Source organism: Leuresthes tenuis, unplaced genomic scaffold (genome assembly GCF_036924035.1).
Source record: "Leuresthes tenuis unplaced genomic scaffold, fLeuTen1.0.hap1 SCAF_6, whole genome shotgun sequence".
Taxonomy (NCBI): domain Eukaryota; kingdom Metazoa; phylum Chordata; class Actinopteri; order Atheriniformes; family Atherinopsidae; genus Leuresthes; species Leuresthes tenuis.
In genome coordinates, this window is record NW_027325360.1 from 15,888,608 (window position 1) to 15,899,872 (window position 11,265).

Genomic DNA, 11,265 nt, shown 5'->3' on the forward strand with positions numbered 1-11,265 from the left:
AAATGACAAACGAGAGTAATTATGGAGGAAAAAAACCTACAAATTACAGTGATATAAGGTATTTAGTTAATAAACGTTAGAACAAAACAAAAAAGTAGGCGGGTTGTGGTTTTAGTTTTTACAATATGTATACATTTCCTGCTATATGATACTATTTCGATAAATCTGAAAACCATACAATCTGATATATTTTTAATATCTTATAAGGCATAAGTAACCATTGCTTTGCCAGAGGACTTTTCAAGCCTTTTGATTACCATGAGATAATTAATCTCTCGCTTTTTAGATCAGTCAAAACTACGCATGTAAGTCAACAGAGTCACATTGACATCTAAAATCACGCTCTTTCATCAGCTTGGAAATGACTTTGTTGTGTATATGCGACGCCGTTGACCATAGACTCATACATAAACACCGCATTGACTGCTGCAGCTCGCTGGAGGCGCGTGCCTACAGGGCGGCCATCTTGGTACAGTGTCACTCGCTCCTACATTACATTACATTACATCTATGGGGGAATGGTGTTTCCACACAATATAAGTGATCATAAATCACTCGGTTGTCAAGCTATTTTCACGAGGTTTGTTTGTCAAACGTCAGACGTGACAGACAGACAGACATAGAACGAAAATAACCCAGAAAACGTTCAGGTGTATTCACGTATTTATTTAAACGACATATATAAAATATTCAAATCAGTACTTCCATATTTCCCGAGTAGCATTCAAGCCTGCATGTCTTTCAGCTCTTATGAGGTTTTTCTCCCTCAGATCCCCGAGAAGAGCGTGCACATTTTTCTTCACCCTTGTCGACACTTTAGACCCCAGGTAGGCCAAGTATGAAGAAATGTAAGAAAAGAAAATTAACTGAAGAAAATAGTGATGCCTGGGCAGATTAATTTGCATTTACCTCTGTCGAGAGTGACTTCCCAGTATGCCTAATTTGTGGTGAGAAAGAGACCTTCCACTCGGCATGCTTTTTTATTATATGTATTTTTTTAAGAGTTCAAAATGTGTTAATTATAAATAAAATATCCTAAACCGGGTCCAAATGGCGGTTTGAGCGTTAAAGGTTGCCGACCCCTGAGCTAGCTTGTCCAGGGCTGTTCTCCAGTCAAAGTTAACTGAAACGATAAAGGTGCTTTATGATTTGTGGCTTCACAGCAGGAGGTCAGCAGGCTGTTTATGGCTCAAAACAAAAGTTTTCGACCTCCTGCTGTGAAGCCACAAATCATATCGTTTCAGTAAACTGAATCTGCCCAGGCATCATTAAATGTTTCTATTCTATTTCTTTCATGTATTTTTCTTTGCTTACGTTTCTCCATATTTGGCCTACCATGGGGTTGAAAGTCTCAATAAACGCATAGCGTGTTGGCATTTTGGCGGGCTTTTGGCGAGTGTAATGCCTATTTTGAGCAACGAAAAATAATAGAATATAATTTTATTCTAATATTTCAAGATCACAATAATCTTCCAATTTAGAACTACAATTTCTGTTTCTCAGAAACAGTACCGGCAATTATTTGCGTACATGAAATTGCTAGACAAGACAAGAATGGCTAGACAGACAATGGCTATGACCCTGACATTTTGAAACCTGTTTGGTTACCTTTTGATTTACTGTAAACTTATTAGTGTCCTATGACAGTAAAGTAAAGCTTCTCATTTGCTGCTGAGGATCAGACAGTTACAGAAGGTGGCAGAAAGTAAGCAAAGATGACGGACAAATTAAACTTAGTTTAACTTCCTTGAATGAACTTCTTTGTAAATTCTTATTGCATTTCAATATTTGAATTAATTTCATTGCTCTTCATTAAAGTCCTGATTTCTTGCTTGATTCGCCACCATGATGAAAGGATACATTTTTCTCGTGGTGAACTTGGCAGTTTCATCGACATTCTCAATGAACACCGTAAGATTTTACTTATTGTTGTTTCTAATAAAATATCTGAATTCTAGCCATCTTATTTTCAGCCTAAAAACAAGTCTATGAAACGTTTTACACTACAAGGCCTTATCTGAAATAATGATTACGTGTGAATGATAATGATGTATTTCTAACAAAGCTCATGGTGGTTTTTTTTGTTTTTTTTTCTTTATTACAGACTGAACCAGACATAGTGGGTGAGTTATTTGATTTAATTTATTTGATTTAAGGAAATTTGTGTAACTTAATCAGTGTATAAGGTGGCATCTCATCTATTTTTATAGACATCGGTGAAGAGAAGACCATTGCAGAGGCAAACAAAGGTAATCATCTTCATATCATTTTGTTGTGCTTATTGTGAATTGTTCTATAAGCTTCATTTTTAACCCTGCAACTTTAATTACATAATAATGAGTTCTTTATTAAAATCAGGAACTTTTATGCTTCATTCTAGATTTGTTAGATGACGACATTCTGGAGGTAAATTAAGTATTTCTTTAGTCAAACTATTAAAATGTGTTATTAACATATAAGTATTAATTTATTTGTCTCATCTAACCCATGAACTTCACCTCATATAAATCACATTTGTATGTTTCAGCCTCCAAACATTCAGAGGAGTAGCATTGTTACTGGGAACAACTTGTGGACATCCCCCATACCATATGTCTTGGACAGCAGCCTCGGTAAATACTATTTTTCTTTCTTTTTTTGAGCAGGGCATCGCTTAGGTAAGCTGGTGACGGTTACAACTTGCACTTCAGTAAACATCTATAAGCGGAATGCTACTGACAGAGTCAAGTGCAACTAGTTGTTGGAAAAGAAAACAGCAGCAGGTTCAGGTGGAAACCTGTGGAAAACTTACACAACAAACACACCCTGTCACCACTCAGCTCAGCGTATAAACACAGTTGGTGAAGGAAGTCAATCAGCAGAGTAACGTAAGAGATTAACCTATACACTGATTTAATTAAAGTTTGTGTTTGTTTGTTTTATAAAATCATTTTCGTGATCAACGGAAGAAATGAATGCCAAAGGAGTCATCCTGAGAGCCTTTGAGCAGTTCAGGCTGAAGTCATGCATTGACTTCAAACCAAGGGACTCGGAGGATTATTACATTTCTTTCCAAAAAAAAGATGGGTATGTATTTAGTTTTAACAAAGTACCGTTCATATAAACACAGCTTCTCATTTTATCAGTAAGACAAAACCCAAAACTATATGCATGTCAGTTTTTTATTAAATGAGGAGATTATCATTTCATTATGGCCAAGTAGGACGTCATTAAACTATGGCCCAGATGGCTATGACATTACTTTGAATTGGATGGAAAATTACATTTTTATAAAGGGGCATGTCATCGGGTCAAGACTGACAGCAAGATAGTCATTTGACATTTTTGTTGTACTGCAATTTGTCAATAGATAAATAATAAAGTGACTTTGATACAAAAAAATACAGTTAACAGACTACACTACATTATTAGATATTAAATAAATGAAAAATGTAAACTTCTAAAGCAGAACAGTTTAAGTTTCAGTGTGCCTGAAAAGCAGTGCAGCCATTCCTGCTCAGCTGTTTCACTAAAACTAAACTAAAAACCTCTTCTGTGTTTTTGCATAATTACAGAAAGTTATGATTGTAATTAGTACTGATCGGTGCCTTTTCCTTTTTAGGTGTTTTTCGTACATTGGGAGAACGCAGCTCAAGGGACAGGTCATCTCCATTGGCAGATTTTGTGATACCATTGCCACTGTTGAGCACGAGATTCTTCATGCACTTGGCTTCTACCATGAACAGTCTAGATTTGACAGAGACGATTTTGTCACAATCGTATTGGATAATGTCTTAGAAGGTTTCACACTTTCATTATAACATTCATATTCATTCATTTCATTATCTTTTTTTTTAACGTGTCAAGATTTACAATCTACACAAAGTTGCTAAATTAATTTTACAATAAATTAATGATTTTGTTATAAATTATCATTATTCTATTATTCTGTAAGTGATGCTTAGCTTTTATGTGTGTCGTTTAGATAATGTGAACAATTTTAGGAAGGTTGACAGTAATGAAAGCACCACCCACGGAGTTCCATATGACTACAGGTCAGTGATGCATTACGGAAAAAATGATTTCACCAACGGAAATGGTTCAACAATTATCACCAAAGATCCGAAATTCCAGGACGTGATTGGTCAAACACTGGAAATTAGTACTAGTGATGTTCAGGAACTGAATCTTCTCTACAAATGCAGTAAGTGCCAACACGATCATTTATTTATTATTGCTGGTTTAATTCGCTAATAGCAATGTGCTATTATTCTGAGGAAAGTATACATTTTTATTCAAATGTTCACCTAAACTTTAGAGACGCTTGTTCCTGTCCAGCTCCAAACTCTTTTTCTGTCTAAGGAGCTCTACTTATGTATGAGGGTCTAAAATAACATCGACAAAACTTTCTGAGTGGAAACATTGTCCATCTAGCTGTTTGTCATCTCACAGTTGAATTACTCCTGCATGTATAGGCACACCTAGACTCAAAATGGCCTAAGCGCTCTGAGCATGCTCTATAGTTCCCATCCAGTTCACTGAAAAAGACGGGTTGGGGTATAACACACAAGAGATAGCCTGCTGCTATTTGTGAAATCAGTAAGGCATAAATGTATATTATTGAAGCTGAAATCCCAGTCATGCTACTGTCATCAGTTTTTTTATTTTATTTCTAAATGTGTCACAAATTGTGACGACACAGCAGCTCATTACAACTACATGCCTACTCATGGTCACTTAATTCATTTTGACTGTTGCCCTGCTCTAATAAAATCAAGACAGATTATACTTAAAAAATTATACTTAAATAGGTGCTCTAACAAATAAACAGCTACAGACACCACACACTCGTAGCCGTTCTGTTTTGAGCTAAACTAACACAGTTTGGACAGGGTGCAGCGAATAAAATGAGACCCAGGCTGGCTGAATTTACTGCAAGATCGAAATGTTAAGTGTACGGAAATCCCTTCATCATCTTCACATTATCGCTAATAAAAAACATGTATGTAAAGCTATGTATACTAAAGTTAAAACTATATATCCAGATACATAATGGCACTACAATATACTGAAGTCTTGGTTATCTAGGACCATCCTGTCAGCCTGGGGAAAGGGGTACATAATAATTGGCCATATTAGGTCATTAGAAAATATATTAGAAAATATAATATGATATAAACTCACTGTAAATTATGGGGAAAACCGGGTCTAAACTAGTCCAAATTCAAATGTCTGGCAGTGTATTAAGCAGACATCAATATTTTGAACATATGTGGCCACTAACTACCCCTTCAAACATGTTTGAATTATTTCATCCAGCTTGGTCTTAATAAGGGTCTGAGAAAGTACACCTCAGAAGGCCTTGCCTTGGAGCAAGATGAAAATCACACTTTGGTGTAGGACAAAAGTGAAGACATCACTGGGAAGGTCTTGACTTAGGGAGTAACATATGTCAGTATGAAAATTGTGGGCAGCTCCTACTCCTCAGGGGTAACCTCTGAACCTTTTGAAGGCTTACAGAGCAACAACAAAATGGGCTACAGACCAGTTGTAAACAGAAAGCTCTTGACCTATACTACCATCACCTGTGGGACACCTGTAGGGGGTGCCACTAAGCAGGGTCAAAGCCCAGAAAAAATGTGATTTCACCCCTTTAACTATAAGCAAGATCAAATCTGACCTAACAGATGTGCTTCCCAACCCCAGAACCTATATTAAGTCTGAAAGTTTCTTGGCCACAATTTCACATATTAGAGGAAACACATTTGAACTACAAAACATATGGCGCTGCCCGTCACTGTGTATGGCAGTTTGGTACAAATTGTAGTTTTTATATCATGCTTCCGGGTTAGGGTCAGGGTTGCGAAATTAAGGTTTAAAAACTAAAAAGTATAATCCTAATATGTATGTGTCGCGAGAAAAGCTATGTTATAGAAACATAGAAATATGCTAATTTAGACATTCTTGCCACTCTGTTTCACCAACGGAAATGGGCGTGTTCAATAGATGAAACGAATGGAAGTCATTTTTCACTGCAGGGAATTGCGCATGTGCACTGGTCGCTTGTGTCATTATTCGTAGGATGATGCACATCTGTACATAACTTTTCGTACATTTTCATACGAACCCTTGAGAATATGTTGAGACAGTAGGCAAATTTACTGTAATTTAAATGGAAAATCTCCAGCCTCTGGCCCTCTCAAAGAGCCATGAAGAGCGAGCCGGCCCTCTTTAAAGAACGTTTGGGACCACTGATCTAATGTATCTTACAAACTATCAACACCATTTTGACATTTCAACAGCAAAATCACTGAAAGTTTCAAATCATCATGTGTCTCACTAACAATGATCATTCAGTTACTTTCATGTTGATAGAACTTTACTATATAATGCAGGCAGTAGCCCTTGATCTCTAAAACTCATCATTTACAATGTTGAAAATGTTTTTTTTTAAACGCAAACATAAACTAAAGTGACTATATTTTAGGCAGACCATAGTTGCCTAGCTAATAGTTACCTAATAGCTGAGATATTTCTGTTACCAGCGTGTAAAGCAAATGTTTGACTGTCAGATTGGTTGAATAGGCTCTATCTTTTGAGGAGTGAGGGAAAAGTTAAAAAAGGAACAAAGTTTGGCTTTCAGCAGGTAACCAAACAGACATGAATGTGCCGCCGATTAAGTAGAAGCTGCATTTCATGGAGTCATGTTTTGGGGGTTGTAAAGGTGTTCCTTTGTACCTTTTTACACTGTTAACCAACATGGTCAGAACTGTAAACAATACTATGTGTATTATTCAACAGGTGTAAAATCTTATTTTCTGTAAATATTTTTCACAGACTCAACCATTGCCTTTATGATGTACTGTGGCTTTTCTAATGGAACCATGTGCCAAATGAGCCCCTGTTCACAGAGGGGAAATGCCTGGGAAGTGGTAAAACAAGTTTCAGGGGGTCCAAGCTCTGACCACACCAACCTACCCAGTGGAAATAGTGATCATGGTAGGGTGTCAGATTATTTTAAAAGGGGAACTTTGGTATTTTTAAACGTAGACCTTATTTCTGGCATGAAATGCTTTCATCTACTCACCAGAGCAGTTTGGTGAAAGTCGGTGTCCTTCGGAAGATATTTAGATTCCTTGAGATCCATATAACGGAGTGAACGGGGCCATAGACGATGCAGCCTCTAAATAAGGCATTAATTAGTATTGCAATAGAACGCGTTCGTTCATTCATTCATTCGTCAATGCCTTATTTAGAGGCTGTATTGTCAATGCTCCCATTCTCTCCCGTTTTATGGATATGCGTGGATCTCAAGTAATCTAAATATCTCCCGAAGGACGCCAACTTTCACCTAACTGTTCTCGGTGAGTAGATAAACGTATCTTATGCCAGAAATAAGGTCTAGGTTTAAAAATACCAGAGTTCCCCTTTAAATGAAGATCATTGTAATATGTCAACTGCTATCTAATAAAACCAGGAGTACACCATGACGTAGTTTTGGATCTCATCATTCTAGGTCAAGAAACAGGTTACTTCATGCATGTTAGTACAGCATCAGGTCAGGAAGGAGACTCAGCCCGACTGGAGACCCAGATGATGAATCCCAAAAGGGGATGTCATGTCCAGTGCCTCCAGTTCTACTATTACAATAGTGGGAACGAGTCAGATGAACTTAACATCTGGATAAGAGAGTTTCAAGATGAACAAGACTCCAATGGAACCCTCCGCCTCATGGGACAGATCACTGGTAATGTCAGAGTACTTAAGACAGCTGAACTGTGAATTTTTGTGACAATGTAATAGTCAGCTGCAAGTAATATTCAAATATTGAAGCAGTCTTTCAAAAATCCTCCCTCTAGGTGCAATAACATCTCACTGGAAACTCCAGCATGTTTCTCTGAATGCCACCGAGCAGTTCCAGGTGGTGTTTGAGGTTCGGAAAGGAGGAGGAAACTCTACAGGGGGCTTCTCAATTGATGACATCAATCTTTCTGAGACTGAGTGTCCAGATCTGACCCTGCAGTTTGATGACTTTGAGGAACTTCTTAACACGAGTGCTTTAGGAACCACAATATACAGCCCACGGCAATATTCCAAAGAGGGCTATGCATTCCGGATAGGGACTAAACTATTTCAGACGTATTTTGGACTGTTTTTTCAGATCCTCTCAGGTGATTTTGATGACCAGCTTGAGTTTCCCTGTGTTCAAAGACAAATAACTTTACAAATTCTGGATCAGAACCCGAACATTCAACTTCAGATGTCAACGCAATTCAGTTTCACCATCCTCAGAAGTAAGTTAACAAGAACAAATGAAAATGCCAAAAAAAAGTTAAAGAAAACTCTAACTTAAAAGAAAATGTAATAATAATTCAAATCTTCATTAATCTCTATGTTTTCTATAAACAGACTCCTTTTTTTGCGACAATCCACGTGAGAATGGAAGTCAACAATTTCTAGATGAGAATAACCAGGTAGTCTATGGTGGACGTCTGCAAGGCAGAATTTATTTACCGCACACAATGAAATCCAGAGAGTTCCTGAAAGGAGGAAGTGCCATTTTTGTCGCCAGCTTTCAAGGCAGGTTGAAAGTTTTTCACAGCTAAAATTAGATATGCACCTGGAATTCAAATTTTACAACAATTCTTGACATACTTTTTACATTGGAAATGGACCCTGCCAGTTTTGATAAATTTTTGTTAAATGAGACATGGATGACAGTGGGTGCTAAGCCGGCAGGTTGTGTGGTGATACAGTATGTCAGCATGATCATTTTAGATTTGAGGCCGTCATCCAATCAAAGAAAATGAAGAAAATAAGATTTTAGCTGAGGTGGAGTACCTGGGGTTAATACCCCAGGTATAAATCAATATCTATGAGGCAAAAAACAAAAAGCCAGTACTTGGCAGTCCGATCTTGCATTAATGCAGTAGGAGAGAAGAAGTAGCTAAACTTCGATGGTTACTACATTGTATAACACGACACCTCTGGGACTCTAGAATTGATGTTTTGTGTCTTTCACAGTAGAGGCATAATCGGAGGTTATGGGACATGGAGTGGTGATTGTTTAAAACAGCCCTGAAACATTCAAATCAATCAACAACTAATCGAAAATTGACTCTGCTTTGTGTTTCTAAAATTCTTCCATTGTTAACAGATCTCACACCAGTGGTTAATGCAAGTACTCTGCCATGTCCTAAAGAGAGACCAGTGAATGTTAGACATCCTCCCACAAATCTGAATGAAGGCCCATGCTCACCACGGTAGGACAATTTGAAAACGAATATAGTGTTCTTATTACAACAAGACTTTTGCTGAGAACAAAGCTTGAAAGAGATGTTGGAATTTGTAGTGCTTAAAGTAGGACTGTGAGGTCATGGTCTGCACTGCAACTGGATTTCAGTATTTTTGTCAAATAATATTGTGACTTTTACAGGATCTCAACCACCACTGTTAAACCTCCAACAACAACAGATGACAGGTATGTCCCTCTTTTGCTCACATATTTTACACTTGTAAAAGTGGTTCCAGTAGTCCAAAGGAATATACAAATTTCAGTTCAATAGAGTACATCAGTATGATGCAGAAAGTGATTTACTTAGCTGCGTACAGTGGACACACCCATATACACATGGATAAATGCATTACAGAATCACTGGAGTCAAAGGTTATAAGGTTACACAGTGGTGTACTACTTACTGCAGCTTTTAGACCATGGCATGTGAGTTTAATGGGACCTTTTTAATGTAAATCAATGAATTTCTTACCTTTTGCTGTCCCATCTTTTACTTTTCTCCTAAAATGGCAGCATTTGCTGTCCTCGCTATCATGCTTGTTTGGATGCTCTTGGCAGCTTGATGTGCACGTTTTAAAGGCTCTTGAACTCCTTTTTGATATTTGCATATTTCCCATAAATTTTGATTCCGATTACTGTGGACTTTTACAGGATCTCAACCACCACTGCTAAAACTCTAGCAACAACAGATGACAGATATGTCCCTCTTTTGCTCACATATTTTACACTTGCAAAAATTGTTGTAGTAATGCAAAGAAATGTAGAGATATGACTTTTAATCCAACAGAATGCGTCAGCATACCACAAACAATGATTTACTTTGCTGCATGCAGTGTAGACATTCATGTACACGTGGTTGGATACATCACAGAACCACTGACATGACAACGTTACACAGTGGTGTACTATTCACCACAGCTTGTAAACACAGTTTGTGGGTATTGTGGGACATTTTCCATGTATTATTTGAATTAATTTATCGATTTCTTTCTGCAGTAGTGTTTTTGGCCTTTCTCCTGGAATGGTGGCCTCTCCTGTCTTCACTGTCCTGCTCGTACTGATGCTCTTGGCAGCTTGATGTGCATCTTTTGAAATCTCTGGACTTTATTCCTCTCTGATATTTTCTAAGTTTTCCTAAATTTGATCAAAAGAGAAAGTCTACAATGAGCAGAGAATTTTGGTCGCGAACAAATGGGCATAACTGCAAAGTTTGTCAGAGCTCTTTGTCAATTTGAGTTACCAACATGCTTACAGCTAAGCCTCTGATATAATGTTTGACATTTGGTGATGGGACCATATATATCTTGTATATCTGTTAGATGAAAATCTCGAACTTATTTTAGAAAACAGTTCAATAAAGCAATATTTGAAACGATTACATCTCTTGATTATGAGCAATCCATCTAATTCTCAGCCTGATTTTTTTTTTTTATTATAAATCTTTTTTCTTTTGCTTGTTAATTTAACCAGTTGCTAGTATATTTTATCATGTGTCCTTGTGGTTGGTTGCATATGAAAAAAAAATTAAAATTTTGAAAAGCAAACTATGTGTGGCCTTCTTCTTAACACTCAGTTCTTGTAAATTGACACAATCTTTTATCATTTATTAATATTGTGTGTTATTGAGAGCTGCTGATGTTGAATGTGAAAGTGTCACACCAGTGGTAATTGTACTGGTTATTTCTGACACGTGGTCGGACTTGTCAGGACTGGAAGGTTAAGTCCAGTCTCATGGAAAAAGAGAATTACTCCCACAACAGAAAACCATGTATTTGAATTGATGGAGACAAAATTAATTTCAATCCAGCGCAAATATCAATAGAAATATATTTCAGTAGAATGTCTGGTTGATGTGTCAAAACATATTTTGTCTGTTTTGCGAAGGGGCTTGTTCGCGGCAGTCAGTAAACCAGGAAAATAATATTTTGAATAAATACATAATTACAGGGTCAGTTTTAATGCCAGCCATGAGGTTTTTTCTAAGGTGGTCC

General features: G+C 37.2%; 1 protein-coding gene and 1 long non-coding RNA gene across 2 annotated transcripts; both read left to right on the forward strand.

Moving 5' to 3' along the window:
• Positions 1-1,653: 1,653 nt before the first annotated feature.
• Positions 1,654-9,014, forward strand: LOC140309024 (meprin A subunit beta-like). Its single transcript, XM_072386861.1, has 13 exons — positions 1,654-1,705; positions 1,819-1,911; positions 2,105-2,123; positions 2,211-2,249; positions 2,381-2,406; positions 2,528-2,612; positions 2,949-3,066; positions 3,602-3,780; positions 3,965-4,183; positions 6,817-6,978; positions 7,496-7,726; positions 7,839-8,273; positions 9,004-9,014. Exons 2-13 carry the CDS (start codon positions 1,846-1,848, stop codon positions 9,012-9,014), a joined length of 1,590 nt encoding a protein of 529 aa, XP_072242962.1. The 5' UTR covers positions 1,654-1,705; positions 1,819-1,845.
• A 130-nt stretch (positions 9,015-9,144) lies between these two features.
• LOC140309813 (uncharacterized) lies at positions 9,145-10,615 on the forward strand. Its single transcript, XR_011916401.1, has 3 exons — positions 9,145-9,242; positions 9,416-9,460; positions 10,274-10,615. It is a non-coding gene; the product is annotated as an uncharacterized lncRNA (long non-coding RNA).
• Positions 10,616-11,265: the final 650 nt, after the last annotated feature.